The sequence below is a fragment of the Bubalus kerabau genome, chromosome 1 (genome assembly GCF_029407905.1).
Source record: "Bubalus kerabau isolate K-KA32 ecotype Philippines breed swamp buffalo chromosome 1, PCC_UOA_SB_1v2, whole genome shotgun sequence".
NCBI lineage: Eukaryota > Metazoa > Chordata > Mammalia > Artiodactyla > Bovidae > Bubalus > Bubalus kerabau.
The window spans coordinates 86,166,974-86,184,585 of NC_073624.1; the positions used below are offsets into that span (position 1 = coordinate 86,166,974).

Here is a 17,612-nt window from a genome sequence, read left to right on the forward strand (position 1 = left end):
TTTTTCCTCTGTTAAGTGCAAAGAATAGAAGCTGATCACCTTAATTCAGTCATGAAATGGACTGGATAAGGGTTGATTTACAGTTTCACCAAGGACAGTTTCATCACAGGTTTTCTTCAGTCTTCCATACCCTTGTATATCCTGGGCCATTCTCTCAGAATTTTCTGAACTATAATAGTTTCCTCAGCATGAAGTAGCCAGACCTCTGCTATACTTTACAGAGACATTCTCCCATCCAAGTCCTAACCAGGCCCAACCCTGCTTAGCTTCTGAGATCAGACAAGATGGAGTGCGTTCAGGATGGTATGGCCGTAGACTATAAAGACTTTCTGCTTAGTCTCTCAGCTTTCCTTGTGCAAAAGTTCATAATTTGGCAAAAGTCTTGAAAGGAAAACTGGCTGTGTATCTTACTTTCTTCTGAGCATCTTCTTTCTCACAAGAATCTTGGCTCCTTAAATTTCAAACATTGCCTCTTTAACCTACTGAGACTGTTCTCTGCCCAGGCACAATCCAGGGTTCTCGTCTTCTTGCCTTACGCGTGGAATCAGCTAATATCCCCAGAGAAAATACAGTTAACTTTCCCGTAATGCTCGCCAATCTGGTATCTTGATTTTTCTTCTCTTCATTGCTTCATCAGCTCTTAGATGAGTTTAAGCAGATTTGGGGAGTTATTTTTATATTTTGTTTAGTTTTTTTAGGGTTTTTTGGCTGGATCATTGGTCTGTTGCATGCTTACTATCTCATGGTTGTTTTCAGATACTGAAATAGAAGAACCATGCCTTCTCTTACATACATCTATACAACCACAAAGAATGTAGCCAGGAATTTCTATCCTAGCCCAATGTATTCTGGAATTAATTGGCAGAGTGAACAGGTAGAGATGTAACATTGAACAAAATCTTCAATGTAGGTGTCATTGAAAAAGCTGGACAATTAACAGAGCTACTATTCTGTAGTACCCTGAGTCCAATGACCCAGAGTTGCTTAGATGGGTGAACTCAGTATAAGTGGGAATCCAAGACCTGATGGTAGCTGTAGGGAGTTGTAGCTTCTGGATGCTTCTCTTGACTTCTTATTATGAATTATCCCACAGGAAGTAATTCTTGATTGTCACTGTCTTATTAAAATACTGGGGAACAGAGATATTCTTTGTGCTTTTTTATATCTCTACTAACAGTTGTAGGAAGAAGGTATAGCACAGTAGTTAAGTGCATGGATTTGGGAGTCAATCAAATTTATATTCAAATCTTGTCCATTTATTGGATGCTTAAACTTGAGAAAGTTGCAAAAACTCTCTAAAGCCTTAATTCCATATCTGTGAAATGGGAATAACAATACATTTCATTGTTCTGATATGAAAGTTGATGGGGACTGTGTTTTTAAAGTGCTAATAACAATCTCTAGCACATTGCTAGCGTGCAGTTTTTGGGAGCTAGTTTTTTTTGGTGTGTGTGGCTATTATGGAAACGCATGGAATAAGGCCCAGAATTTTGAGATGAGACCTTAAGATATTTACATAGCCCCTCCAAAGTAAGTAGAAGCACACGGAAAAAGTTGTTAAGAATTCATAAGTTTGATTTTGTTGTTAAAAACCATTTAAATATCTGTGTAAATATCTGTATATTTAAATATCAGATAAAAAAACTATCTGAAATAACTCTAGAAAAAACAACTGAATTGGAAGCAATTTAACTCTCAATGACTTCAAAAATGTGCTTCTTCATAGTTTCAATAGATAACTAACAAACATTTATCTACTGCATATTGTTTTAAAGTTAATCTAATGGGTACTCTAAGTTGTATAGGTATTATCATGTTTAAGAAAGGGAAAAAAATTTAAAGTAAAAGAAAACTGAGTAAAAAAAATACTTGGAATTAAAAAAATATGTACAGAGAAATTTGGTTCCTAGGTACCATTCATTAGTTAGGTGGTATTGATTGGGCAGGGTAAGTGATTTTTTGAATCCCAGTTTTCTTAGTGAAATTACAAATGGGAAAAATGATAGTTAGGATTTTCTTGACTATCAAATGAGAAAATGAAAATGCTTAATAAGCAATAAGCATGATCTTATTACCTGTTTTTAATAGTTGGGTGTACCTTTGAACCTTTCTTTGAGCTCTGAGGAATATAAACTTGTGTTTAATAGCAAGTAAACAATAACTATGCCAAGTGATGAAGTGGAATCTGGCCATTGCTATTAAATAATAATTTAAGTCACATGTATTTGAGTAAAATTTTACATCGCTTCCCTACGTAGAAATTTTTCCCTAATCTTGACTTTCTTCTGAACATTATTCAGATATGACATTATACTTAAAACTTATTCCCAGCATCTTTTCAATAGTTCTGACTTTGAGAAGACAGAACTGGAGGAAAGTGAGCTCTTCTCTTCCTTTCTAGTTACTCTAATTCAGGAATTGTTTCTGCTCTCCTCATACTTGAGTGAGCATGGAATGATGCCTTTGCTGAGTATTTCTGTTTGATTTTCCAAAAGCTGTTGTCAGTCCTACAGTGCAAAAATGAAAGGCACATGGTAATTGGTATAGCCACAGTCAGTTTTCAAATCTAATTGGAACTGACCCAGACACCCTCAGAGCTCCTCCTAGCCTTTCAAATTTATAAGCACATCTGGTGAGACAAAAGCAAGAAAGTTTGTTAAAAGGGGGAAAATTCCCTTTTGAGTGTTGCTGAACCAGAAAGCTTTGACTGTATGGTTCTCTGAGTCTGGACAATGTCTTGTGTGTTTGTTTCCACAGAGCATATATCATTACAGACTATATGGGCATCCGAAATGAAAGTTTCATGAAATTAGCTGCAGTAGGGACCTGGATGGGGGACTTTGTCACAGCTTGGATGGTAAGAAATTTTAACTTCACCCATTTCAAATGTCAGATGGAAGACATGTTCATAATGTTATACACACTATTTTTCTTTTTAAACCAATAGCCTCATGAATTATTTTATTTCATGTTATATTTCAAATAACATTCCAAAGTGAAAAAAGAAGGATCTTGTTTTCATGGTTAGCATTATTGCAGTTGTGCAAAGCCCTCAAACATGAGAAAGTCTCATTTATTTCATCAAATTTAAACAGTCATTTCAGTAACAGGCTTGTTAGATAATCCAAGTCCAGTTATCCCTAATTTTCCAAGCAGTAAGTCACTGGAAATGCTGAGCTCTAATTGTTGGTCTTCCTGTCAGCCCAGCCCCTTTTTGACATAGCAGTGCTGTTTATTTTGTTACATCATTCCTCTGTCCTCCCAAGGGTTAAAGATACAGTTTTATTTTCTCAACTCATATGAATTGGATTTTATTCAGTACACACTATTTATCATGGTTTAGGACAGAAGTTACCTCTCTTGCAAGGGGAACAAATTCATGAGAAATACAAATCTAGAGATTATATGCAATATCTGTTTACCTCAGGATAAAACATCAATACAATTATAATACCAATGATGACTGTCTACTGAGATATATTTATATATAAAGTACATTTATGTGTGTATATATGCATATGTATATACATGTATGTGTGTGTGTGTATATATATATATATATATGCATGTATGTGGGACATACACATTCATCGAATTAATGGAAAACTCTTCTGGGAAAATTTAAATAATTTTATAAGGATTGTTTGCTTGTTTTTGACATGTTTACTTTTAAGGTAAGAAATACTGTTTGGGCTGTCTGATAAGGCCTATGAAGTATCCTTAAGGACTTTAAAAATGGTTTTCTGCATTTCTTTTCCTTATTGAACCTACTAACTTAATGGTAACTGAGGAGTTCTGAGAGGTATCTGTTTTAGTCTCTTTTGTGCCTTATCAGTCTTTGTGTGTGCAGCAATTAGACAAACCATGTTTCATGCTGGGCTCATCTGCTGGGAGAGTAATTTCTGTATTTAACCACTGAGTTAATTAAAGACACTATGTAGCTTAAAGGCTCTGGGTCCTATAAGCTTATAAGAGAGTCTCAGGATGCAAAGAGCGTTGTTGTTATTGTTTAGTCGCCAAGTCTTGTCTGACACTTTGCGACTCCATGGACTGTAGCCCACCAGGCTCCTCTGTCCATGGAATTCTCCAGGCCAGAATACTGGAATGGGTTGCCATTTCCTTCTCCAGAGATCTTCCTGATCCAAGGGTCGAACCTGCGTCTCTTGCTTGACAGGCAGACTCTTTACCACTGAGCCACCTGGGCTTATACAAATGGAACACTTTAGCATTCACTGACACCTTTCATAAGTGTAGTTAATCCTAATTAGCTTTATTCAAATTCATTCACTTAAACATGAAAGGACCTACCAAAAGAAAGATCGTGCCCAAATTAAACACAACTTGGCAGGGACATGCCCTGTAGACATGTTCCTGATACTGCAGGGCGATTGCCACAAGTGTTACTGCCATTTCTGTTCCTAGCTTTGTTTCTTACCTGAAACAGGTGTTTTCAGGGCACAGGAAGCAATTTCTTAACAGCTACTCCTGTCATCATTTTGCAAGTGACCATAAAGTACCAAGTGACCATAAAAGAGTTTGCCTAGCCTGTTTTTGAAACTCCTCCCTCCTCTATTTAATTTTAGAATGTTATCAGAACCCATTACCAGATGCTTTCCATTTTATTAACTTTAAAATTGAAATTTGAAAATGTTGTTTGTTTGTAATCCCTAGAAAAAAGAATGAGAATAAGCTAGACATTAAGACCAGGCAGCCTCATCTGTTTCCACTGGGACAAACTGTTTAAAAGGAAAGATCAACTTTAAACTTGTAATTTCCTTAAACTCTGAGGTGATGCCTTTTGGAAAGTTTTGCATTTATTGCGAATTATGATTGTGACTCATTTTATGGTGGCTACTTAATAAAATGCAAAAGAGAACTGGATCAGTTCAGAAATTTGGATTCTCTAATCTTGCCACCTATGGTTTGACCTTCCACAAATAATTACAATCCTTTGTGCCTTAGTTTGCAGATGTCTTAAAAGGATTAATCATTCCTATTGGTGCTCCTGGTTTTTTTGTGAAGATTAAATGTGTGGTCCTGGGACCAGACTTAAAATGCTGATGTGTAAGGGAGATATAAGTGCTTTATTGTTATTGCTCGTGTTTTTGAACCCCCATCCTCTTGACTGGTCCCAGTCCCTTGAAGTAATGCAAAGGAAGGTCATCGATCCAAACTTTAGGCTTTGGAGACTTTCTGTCCCTCCTCTGAAGCTCCAGGAGCATAAGAATCCCACCTTATCTCAGACCTGGGGTCCAGGCACTTGAAGTTTTCTACCTGTTGCTCATGGTACATTTCCTTTTCACCTCTGCCTGACGCTGACCCTTACCAAAGTCAGGGGAGAAGCAACAGACCAACGAAACATAAGGTCTGCTTTGAAGTTTGCAGGCTCAAGTCAGCCATTTGATATAGAAACCACTTTCTTTTCCATGATGACACCGTTATTTATTTGTGACCCAATTCCACCCAACTTCTCCTCAGACTTTCCTACAAAATAGTGTTTCCTAGGCCATATAGGGGTTTCCCAGGTGGTACAGTGGTAAAGAATCTACCAGCAATGCAGGAGATGTAGGTTTGATTTCTGGGTCAGGAAGATCCCCTGGAGAAGGAAATGGCTACCTGCTCCAGTTTTGCCTGGAAAATTTCACGGACAGAGGAATCTGGCAGTCTGCAGTCCGTGGGGCCACAGAGAGTCGGACACAACTGAGCGACTGAGCACGCACACACATACACAGGCTGTATATATAGCTCTGCCCGTATTTACTGGTTATGTTATTTTTATAATTAAGCTATTTTTCTTTTGAACCATAAATTCGGGTGCAATGTCTGGGCAGCACTCAGAGGCAAATGCAGGGTATGACTTTGACCAAAGACGTTTAACCCTTCCTGATTGGATTTCTACCACGCGGTCTTCTGCCCTACTCTTGTGGTTTAAGGGAATACCAATAATTCCACAGTTCAATCTGTAGTCTTTCTCTCCATCATCCAGATGATCTTCAGAGTTTCTCTTAAATTTAGTACTTTAATTTCTTCTGTTTTTACTAGCTAACCTTATAACTTTTTACCTTTTCCTATACTGTAGATTAAGAATAGATTGAGAGTCGAGAAAACTGTGTTACAGGTTTAAGCCAGCAAACCTTCTGAGGTCTCTCATCTCTTCCTTTCTGTAAACCGAGGAAGAATAAAAATCCCTTTCTGCTTATGTTATCTGAAAAACTGACCTTTTCCCATTAGTCACAGGGACAGAGATGGAAAAAAAAAAGTTTTCTCCTGATCTGAAAGTTCAGTCACACAGAGAGGATTCCCAGAGCACATCATTTCTATTCCCATTTCTATTCACTGACTAGGCAGTACATTTCCATATAAATATTTATATGTCTACATATGTGTGCATTGATAACATTTAAAAAAATAATAGTTTTCCTCTTGAGAGGAGCCTAGGGAAGCTTTGACCTTCCTTTGTCCAAAGAATTCTCATCATGAAGTGAATATCAATGATGAAGGTGACTTGTGGAAAAGCAAGTGATTATTTACATTTCGGATAAAAGTATGCCTTTCAATATTATATTTTAAAAATAGAGAATTTTTCTCTGGTGGAAATAATTCGGAAGTTTCCCTTGGTTTTAAAAGGCAGATCAGAACTTATGTAATCCACAGGTGAGGCCAATATGAACCAATCTGGCAAAAATCTTTGGCCCTCACACTACCGAGTGTCAGGCTCTGTTTGGTTCAATTCCCTGGCAGTCCTGGCTATTCCAGACTCTGTTGTATGTCTTGGGCAGAGGGCGATCTGTCAGGGTTAAAGTTGCTATTTTTTTTAAATAGATTTTTTAAAAATTAGGATAAAAGAAATATATAAAATGACCAGCTATTTAATTCAGCATTGAGCTGGCCCTTTATGTTAATAGTTGCAGAGAAAGGAAAGCAAAAATACCCGTGTCTTCTGTGACACCATGGCCATGTATCCCCATATTTGCCCACACTCTGGGCCATTAAGCAGGGAGTTGAGGAGGGTTGGATAGTCCCACAGCACATGGAACTTGTGCTGTGGGACTTGACCACAGCTTGACCACCTCCTCCTTTGAAAGACAGAGGTCACAGCTCTGCTGAGGTATAAAGTGACAGGGGATTTTTGAAGACATGGTGATGACACCTGCTTCTGTCCCTCACCAGAAGAAAAATTACTTCCTGTCTATCTATACCTAAATCATCATCCTTTTCCTCAGCCCCTGATTCCTCCTGCTCTGGTGACTTTCTTTTACAGCAGTAGGTGGTACATGGCTCATGACAGTGACAGGGACATCACATTCTAGGTTTGAAGTTCATGGCTGTGGGGAGGTGCTTGCGTGTGTGCCAAGTCGCTTCAGTCATGCCTGACTCTTTGTGACCATGTGGAATATAGCCCTCCAGGCTCCTCTGTCTATGGGATTTCCCAGGCAAGAATATCGGAGTGGATTGCTATTTCTTTCTCCAGGGGATCTTCCTGACCCAGGGATCGAACCCAAGTCTCTTTCGTATCCTACGTTGGCAGATAGGATTTTACCACTAGTAGAGAGGTGAAGAAGGATAAAAATAAAGTGAAGACAGTTCTGATGGTAAACACTAATGTCATGATAAAGCGCCCTACATCATAAAACCACATATTGTGTATACAGGGATTAAAAAAGTGCTCAAGAAATATTTATTGTGAGAATAAATAGATGTATTGTAAGAACACATAGCAGTAACTTCTTTATCTTCTTTTCTTATTCAGTTTTGTCACTGTGTGTTATAAAATGGGCATTCTAAAGTATTGTCAAGGTTGGAAGGATGGGAGCTGTACTGTTTGGGGCACTTTCATATACCAGCTCCCTTCCCGCCTTCTGACAATAAGGCTGTGTACTTCCTCCTGCTGAGCCTGTTTCCATAATCAGGAGGACATGAGCTAGGAAAGACCCTTGAATGGAAGTAATCAATTGTTTTTAAAATTTTTATTAGAGCATAGTTGATTTACAAGATTGTGGTAGCTTTAGGTATACAGCAAAGTGCATGTTATACATACATCACTCATTTTTAAAATTCTATTTCCATATAGGCCATTATCTATTTTATATATAGTAGTCTGTATATGTCAACCCCAATCTTCCAATTTCCACCCCCCACCCCTTACCCCATTGGTTTGTTTTCTACATCTGTAGCTCTATTTCTGTTTTATAGATAAGTTCATTTGTATCTTTTTTTAGATTCCACATATAAGTGATGTCATCAAATTTGTCTTTCTGTGACTCACTTCACTCAGTATGCATATATATATATTCTTTTTAAGATTATTTTGCATTATAAGTTATTACAAGATATTGATTGTAGTTCATTGTGCTATATAGTAGGTCCTTGTTAGCTATCTATAGAGTATGTGCTTAGTCGATCAGTTGTGTCTGACTCTTTTGCAGCCCTATGAGGATCCTCTATCTGTGAAATTTTCCAGGCAAGAATCCTGGAGTGGGTTGCCATTTCCTCCTCCAGTGAATCTTACCAACCCAGGGATTGAACCAGCATCACTTAGGTTTCCTGCATTAGCAAATGGGTTCTTTTCCACTAGCGCCAGCTGGGAAGCCCCCAGTAGGGGTACGGTAATCCCAAACTCTTCGTTTATCCCTCACCCTTTGCCCCTTTGGTAACTGTAAGTTTGTTTTCCATGTCTTTGAGTCTCTCTGTTTTGTAAATAAGTTCAAGTGTATCATTTTCCTGAATGGTGATGTAACCTTTTATACAATACACAATCTTTGGCAATATAAAGATTGAGCTTCTCAGATCCCACCAGAAGCTTTCTTGAGTGGTCATTATTGCTTTCAGGGGCACAGTTCTGCTCCTGGGGGCAATGGAAGAAAACTAGGTTGAGATAAATCCCTTCAACCACTTAAGCAGAGAGTTTTTACTGTACTATATAAGACAGAAAATTGGTTAAACTTCAGTGGACAGAGGCAGAAGTAATTAAAGAATGATATATACTTGAAAATAATTTATACTTTTGGGTTAGTATTTATTTACAAATCTAGAACAGAATAGAGATGAGAAATACCTTTGCGGCATTCAAGAGTAAACTATTCTTTCTAGCTTTTTATTTTTTTTAATATAAATTTATTTATTTTAATTGGAGGCTAATTACTTTACAATATTGTATTGGTTTTGCCATACATTGACATGAATCCACCACAGGTGTACACGTGTTCCCCATCCTGAACCCCCCTCCCACCTTCCTCCCCATACCATCCCTTCTTTCTAGCTTAAACATAGAAAATATGAAATAAATTTTGTAATTATGAATACATACCTGAAACTTGGTGAGTTTTTCTATTGTCCCATGTTTATTGCATGCTTACTAAGGAAAGGGTGTGATTATTTATACTATTTTCATTTCACCAAATTAGTCATAGTTTATTTAGTTCAAATTTTTCTGTTATATGCACATCATTATTTTGAGGACTGTTCTGCAAATACTAAGTTTGTCAGTGAACACTAACCTAGAATATAACCAACATCACATCTAGCTTGTTATTCTTTTTGAAATTGAGTTTATTAATTCGTATTATGATCAATGCCAGTTTTCTAATTATTTCTTTACACTGATATTTCAAAATGACAGAATAAAGAGTATAATTGAATTGATTTAATATCTAAAATTAAGTAGCATTAACAGCTTTGCTGAACATCATAATAAAATAATTTAAACTGTGAAACATTGAATAGAAGGACCATAGTCAACAAACTCATTGAACAAGTATATATGAAAACTGAAGGGAAAAATCAGAAACCTGCATGCAGATTTAGAAGCAGCAGAACTGGACATGGAAAAACGGACTGGTTCAAGATTGGGAAAGGAGTACGTCAAGGCTGTATATTGTCACCTTGGTTATTTAACTTATATGCAAAATGCTGGGTTGGATGAATCACAAGCTGGAATCAAGATTGTGGAGAGAAATATCAACAACCTCAGATATGCAAATGATACCACTTTAATGATAGAAAGTGAAGAGGAACCAAAGAGCCTCTTGATGAGGGTTAAAGAGTGAAAAAGCTGGCTTAAAACTCAGCATCCAAGAACTAAGATCATGGCAGCCAGTCCTATCACTTCATGGCAAATAGATGGGGAAAAATGTAAACAGTGGCAGATTTTATTTTCTTGGACACCAAAATCACTGTGGATGGTAACTGCAGCCATGAAATTAAAAGACACTTGCTCCTTGGGAGAAAAGCTATGACAAACCTAGACAGTGATTTAAAAAGTAGAGACATCACATTTTTTGACAAAGATCTGTATAAAGAAAGCTATGGTTTTTCCAGTAGACATGTACAAATTTGAGAGTTGAACCATAAAGAAGGCTGAGTACCAAAGAATTGATGCTTTGAATTGTAGTGCTGGAGAAGACTCTTGAGAGTCCCTTGGACAGCAAGGAGATCAAACCAGTCAAACCTAAAGGAAATCAGCCCTGAATATTCATTGGGAGGACTGATGCTGAAGCTGAAACTCCAGTACTTTGGCCACCTCATGGGAAGAACTGACTCACTGGAAAAGACCCTGATGCTGTGGAAGATTGAGGGCAGGAGAAGAAGGGTGTGACAGAGGATGAAATGGTTGAATGGCATAACTGACTCAATGGAGACTTATAGCAGAGACAATGGATATGAATTTGAGCAAACTCCTGGAGATAGTGAAGGGCAGTGAAGCCTGGTGTGCTGCAGTCCATGGGGTTGCAGAAAGTCAGACGTGGCTTAGCGACTGAACAACTGTTGGAGCTGGACCTAAGAGCCCAGCATTACTCTGAGATTTTTCTCTTTTGCTCTCTCTGCCTGTTCATTGAGGCTATTTCATGACTGTAGTCTACTCCATGCTTGGTAAACTTACATTGCTTTTCATTATTTTATACAGTGAAATTGGAAACTGGATCAATCCTTTAAATAAGTAATATGCTGTCTTTCTATGAAGATTGTCTCTTAAGTGAGATACCACAGTAAAGGGTATGCCAGTGGATTTGGAAGCACATTGAGGAAATGCTCTTCAGGGAAATCTGTAAGGACATGAGAGAAGCAAGGGACAGATGGGGAAGGAGGTGAGCAAAGATGTGGTCATAGTCTCAGGTAGTCTATCCTTGACTTGAACCACTGGGCAGGTTTTGTGTTCCTGGGGATTGGAGTATACCAGTAGGTGAAGGGGATGTGGGTGACACACACCATTGACTATAACACAAAAAACCCAAGAACATTATACTGAATGGCACCCATCACTGTCAAAAAAACATTGTCAGTTCATTTGATTATTTGATTGAAATGAGAAAACTAAGGGAGGAAATATTTTTTACATTTCCATTTTATTCTTTGAAAAATTTAGAGGAAACCAAATATGGTCATTTTGACTTTGCATGTATAAATATTTTAATGTATCTATAAATATTTTAGCATTGTGTTTCATGTTCCTTCAAAATAATAAGTTCTTACTAAAAAATTAATAAGACTGGAAAGTCTAACCTCCTATTTTCTGATAGCATCACAAATGGTGATCAAGAGTCTTTTGTTTTTTAGGGTTCTTGGATTTTTAAAGTACTAACAGAATATGGTGTAAAAAAAAGGATTTCTGAGTAAAATAGATAGTAGTATAGAATATAGATATTTAAGAATAGAGGCACTAAGTCCGTCTCTGCTGTAACTCTCCTAAGCTCAATATCTATCAGAAATTCCATAGTATGTTATACTATGTATGTACTTTATATTTATTTATTAAAAATTTATGGAATATATTATTCTAAGCATATGAAAGGTACCAGGAAAGTGCATTGGATTGAGCTACATTAAGATGTGAAAGATACTATGGACATCTCTTATAGAGAGACATTCCCACTAGAGGCAGGAGATGCTCACATTCATCTTTTCCATCCCTAATTCGTTTCAGCATCTTTTCATCATACTATATTTCTGTTATTTGGTTTGTACTTCCTCAAGGCAGGTGTCCTTTTTCTCTTCACATTTGTTGTGATTTTTCTAACTCAATATTCCACACTTTTTAGAGCACCATTTATCAATCATTTGCCTGAGGTTTAAATAAGAGCTAGGAGACATTGATTTTTTTTTCCTCTGAAAGTCCATTATATAGTGAAATGAATGCTGGTTATTAATATTAGCTCAGAACCCTCAAAAAAGAAGCTATGTGCTTCTTTATGTAGTAGTTTTGAAAGTAGTTGGATTATTTCTCTTTTACATTTTTTTTTTTTTTAGTTTAGTGCCTTTTCTGTGGGTCAAGCACTATTTTGTGTATGTGTATGTAAAATTTCAGTTAGTTTCAATGCTTTCAACTACTATACTATCCTGTCAAGTGAAATACTTTTCTTGAGCGTATTTAATCATAAACATTAACAAGACATGGACTATAGCTTTTGTGGGTTTAATACTTTTTTCTGCCAGTGTGTCCATAAAATTTGTTTAATTTTGTCGTTAGTTGGGAGAGGGGAGCGCGTATCTTTTTAGGTACTAAGTGATAGTACCTCACATCTCAGCCAGGCTAATCCTTTTAAACTTTAGAAAACTCAGACATTTTTCCTGTTCCCTTTTAACAAATATAGGTGTTTGAAAGCTTCTTATTTCTGAGACCAGAAGAAAGTAGAATAATAGTTGTATGTGATATTTTTAAGATAGATAATTCAGTTCCTGATTTTTTAAGTCCCAAGTGTTTTGTTTACATGAAATTGTTATCCTTTAAGCAGTTGTTTGCCTCAAGGATTTTTTTGAGCAGTAAAGATTTTTTATATTCACAGTGTATGTTGCATTTGTAGTTAAATGTTCTATAAACATCAAAATGAAATTTACAGCAATGAAGTACTAGTACTTATGTTTCATTGCTGTTCTTTGTAAAAGCTCATACATCATATTTCAAGAGACTGAAGTAGTTGAGTGAGCAGAGGGAATATTTTGATAACGAATGTTTAAGTAAAACCAGTTTGCCATATATTCTTCTCTGTTCTTATATATCTGAAATCTGACTGGGAAATAAAGAACTTCCTTTTGCTCTTTATCCCAGACCTAAGTTGACTCCAGTATCCTTCACTAGACTACCAGGTGCTCAATGAAATACCTTATGTAGCTTCCTGAACATGCTACTGCACAAGGAAAGGACTCAACTGAGCATACAATACTAATGGGACTTATCAGTTAAGTATAACATAAAATAAATGGCCTTTGACATTTATGAAGATATTAAATAGAACAGAAGATTAAGTTCACATCAGTTGTTGCTTTAATGCTAGATACCAGGAATCACAGAGAGAAAGTCAGAACACCACCCATACCAACTTAAAAATTCCAAATTATTCTTGACTACTTTGCTGAGAATATATTTGAGAAGTATTACCTAGATGAGTCAAGTGGTTGAGATGAAATAGGAAACCTGGAGAGTAGCCTTTCATTTTTATTGAAAAGAATAGCACCTCTCATAAAGGTTTTAAAATACATCATGAAAAAGATACTGTGAACCTGTAGCTATTGAAGAAAAATGAAAGCTAATAATTTTCAAGATCTGAGTACTTTTTCCCTTGACTTATCATATAATTATCCTAATTTCTATTTGACATTTTCAATTTCAACTAGAGGTGACAAAATCAATGGAAGAGTATTGACAAATCCAAGTGCAGATTCAAAAAACCATAATGCATCTTATTTTGCTTCAGTAAAGATTAGCAGAATGAATCAACTTTCTGTCTAACCATATGCTAGATATCTAAACTCATTTGTTCATTAAATGTGTATTTATATAGTGACTTAGTACTTTACTATGACTGCATGTTCAGTCGCTTCAGTCGTGTTTGACTGTTTGCGACCCCATGGACTATAGGCCCCCAGGCTCCTCTGTTTATGGAATTCTGCAAGCAAGAATACTAGAGAGAGTTGCCATGCCCTCCTCCAGGGGATCTTCCTGACCCAGGGATTGAACCCACATCCCCTGTTTCTTCTGCATTGCGGGTGGATTATTTACCCCCTGAGCCACCTGGGGAGCCCATACTTTACAACCTTATTATATGATGCTTTTGAGTATTAAAAGGGAACTAAGGATAATTACAATTATAAAATTGTTGAAAATTTTTTTTAAATAAAAATTTAAAAAAAAGAGAAATATTTCTTTTACCAACAAATTGGATTTACTCTTTTGGTAGAGATATAAAATGTCTTTTCAAAGACCATTTAAAAATAATTTTTGGGGGAACACATGTATACCTGTGGTGGATTCATTTTGATATTTGGCAAAACTAATACAATTATGTAAAGTTTAAAAATAAAATAAAATTTAAAAAAAATAAAAATAAAAATAATTTTTTCTAAAATACAAAAATAACATATATTCATGTATAATAAAGCAAATATATATTTTACAAATCTTATTTTGATTATATGAACACTTAAAATACAAAAAGAATTATTATTCTTGGTACCTATTCACATATTTTGCTTTCTTAATCTTGAAAGTCTCTATACTCTGTCCTATGGACAGAGTCTGGTGGGCCACAGTCCATAGGATCGCAAAGACATGGATGCAACTAAAGTAATTAGCACACATGTGCATAGATCACAATATTTTTGAGAAAATATGTTCTCTAGTGTCAAAAGCCCTGTGAAGCTAAGAATGTATTCTACTAAACAGAGGATTGTACAATTTTATTTTTAACACAATTTTAGCCCAAACATTTCCACAGATACCATATTTTTGCTACATTCCCACTATCTTTTTATTTTTACAAATATTTTTACATGATAAAACTCATGAACTAAGTTGTCTGTAAGTGTAATTTAAAAATATTTTACCAAATTTTGATGCTGCAAAGTAACCTAAGACACTTCATACCTTGTTCATTAATCTCACTTATTAGGTACATATTAATAGTAAGCAACTACAGGGGCTTCCCTGGTGGCTCAGTGGTAAGGAATCCACCTGCCAACACAGGAGATGTGGATTCAATCCCTGATCTAGAAAGATCCCTTGGAGAAGAAAACGACAATCCACTTCAGTATTCTTGCTGGAAAATCGCCATGGACAGAGGAATCTGCAGGTTACAGTCCATGGGGTTGCAAAGGGTCAGAAATGACTTAGCAATTGAACAACAAAATCACCTACAGAGTAATAACAAATTAGTGATGAAGTAAACATTAGCATATATTAAATATTGTAAAATGGAGTTCTAATATCATTGCATTTAGTGTTGCTGCTGCTGCTGAGTCACTTCAGTCGTGTCTGACTCTGTGTGACCCCATAGACGGCAGCCCACCAGGCTCCCCCGTCCCTGGGATTCTCCAGGCAAGAACACCAGAGTGGGTTGCCATTTCCTTCTCCAATGCATGAAAGTGAAAAGTGAAAGTGAAGTTGCTCAGTCGTGCCCGACTCTTAGCGACCCCATGGACCTGCAGCCTTCCAGGCTCCGCCATCCATGGGGTTTTCCAGGCAAGAGTACTGGAGTGGGGTGCCATTGCATTTAGTACTAACCTCCTCTTATTAAAGGAATCTCCTCAGTGCCTTGCCCCAGCTAGCCCTTCAGAAGACTTGCTGAGTTGGTGGGTATTCATGCTTTGTAGAAATTGTTGTCCTGCACCATCCTTTAGTCTATACTACCTTCTTTCAGTATCCTAAGTCATCAGTTTGTGATGAAGTTTCAATGAGTGACAGTGGCTTTTTGTTTTAAACTTGCATAAATAATAAATACTGGAGTTTCAACTTCAAATGCTCCGAGGGCCAGGCCATTCTAGTGCAGTGTGAAATATCGGCTATGAGATAAAAGGGTATGCAGTAGCAGGGTGGAGGAGAAGCGGTGTTGAACCAAGAGCATATTTCCACAAAGAGACAAAAAAATTCAGTTTAGTGCAAAAATACCAGGAATGAGAAGGAGGCTGTAACTTCAGCACAAATGCTACCCACTTGCCCCCTGCTTCGTGCTTTCTTGAAGCTGCAGGCTGACACGTGACATGAGCACAGAGAGACGGGTAAGAGAAGTGGACTTTGGGCAGGTGCCATTTGGAACGTCTCAATCATACCTCCTAAACTGATCTACTCTCTAAGGGTTGGTCTCCCTGTTTGGTGATGGACCACTGACATGTAGGGGACTCAGGAAGTACCTACGCTCTAACCACAGCTGATGAGAACAACCCCAGTCCTTGTACCGCTTAGCGCTCATCTCACCCAAACAGTGAAAGCTCAAGTAGGCAAACACATTTTCCCAGTAACACTTTCTTAAGTGTTAATGAAACACTTATTGAGGTCAGGCTCACCATTACCAGCATGGGTGCCAAGAGACCTAGCACGCATGCTGGATTTGTTGGCTGACTGACTAGTTTTGATTCATGGTAGGGAAATGGTATGCAGGTGGGTGCCTAATGAAAATGCATTGTGCAAATCTTGAGTGAATGCAAATCTCACTAAGGTGTCAATATCCATAGCGCTCTGAGGCAGTTTCTAAATATGTACAGTGAACCAAGCTTATTGTTTAACTGGTAGCCCCAATCAGGTTTTTTGTTTTTTTTTAATCTGCATTTCACAAGGCAGTGGTTCCCAAATTTGTCTTTCTTTGGAATCTCCTGGAGTGCTTCAAAGACCACTGATGCCTGAGCCAACAGGGAGGGGACTTAAATTGTCTGGATTGTAATCTGGGTGTGGGATTTCTCGAGCTCTGATGTGCAGGCAAGTTTGGGACCATTTCTCTTAGGTGATTCCAGTAAGTTTGATGTGGGAGTATTTTGACATATTCTTTGGGGTCATAACCATCTGATATTAAGGCTGAAGGGAATCAAAGGAAGGAATCTCGTGTTGCTGCTGGGAGATTGTCCAAGACAGGGATGAAGCGGGGAATGAAGAGGCAGAATGGGTGAGAAGAGGGCTGGTCTTCTCATTGAGTTGCAGCACCCCAGAGGCACATTGCCACAAGGCGATGTAAGTGCTCCACACATTTCCCCTCGCCTCCAGTGGTGTATGTCTAGAACTTGATTTGGGCTTCTTACAGAGCAACTTTGACTTCCTTCTGATATGCACAGCAGACTGTCCTGAATATACACCAGCTTTGCTAAAAAGCTAACCAGTAGCCTCTGCCTTGGCTTTGGCACAAATTAATCAAGAAGTCTGCCTCTCCAGAGAGGACAGGCATCCCCTACCTCCTCCCAGTTCATAAGATGGAGAAGGATAGTCATGTCATCATTTTGCCTATTCTTATAGAGTATCTTCTACATAAAGCTCCTTTTAGCCCACCCTCCCACCAGCAAATGGCCCACTCCCCCAATTCTCTACATGCTTTAATTTGATTCTTTACTTTCATTAAATGTTACTGAGTATTGTTGCACTAAGTACTGTTGCCATTTGCTCAGAGGGTGGGTTACTTTTAATAATTACTGCTTAGAGAATATGACTGTGAACTGCTGTGAGATAAAAATGAAGCATGTGGAATTATGACTGTTCATATTGTTAGTGTTACTTAATTTAAAAATTATAGTGGTTCATAAATGAGAACATCTTAAAATATAGTCCACAATTTGCATTTTCTGAATGAAGACTTTTTTTTTTTACTAATTTTAACATCTTTTTATTTTTACTATACTGTACTGTCATTCCCACAACTAAG

General features: G+C 37.3%; 1 protein-coding gene across 13 annotated transcripts in view; it reads left to right on the top strand.

Moving 5' to 3' along the window:
• Positions 1-17,612, top strand: part of TMEM117 (transmembrane protein 117) — a 625,554-nt gene that overhangs the window by 310,106 nt on the left and 297,836 nt on the right. For all 13 annotated transcript variants that reach the window (XM_055581373.1, XM_055581380.1, XM_055581359.1 and 10 more), the window contains one exon: positions 2,758-2,857. In XM_055581373.1, the coding sequence (XP_055437348.1) occupies positions 2,758-2,857 (100 nt within the window). The remainder of the gene's footprint in view (positions 1-2,757; positions 2,858-17,612) is intronic.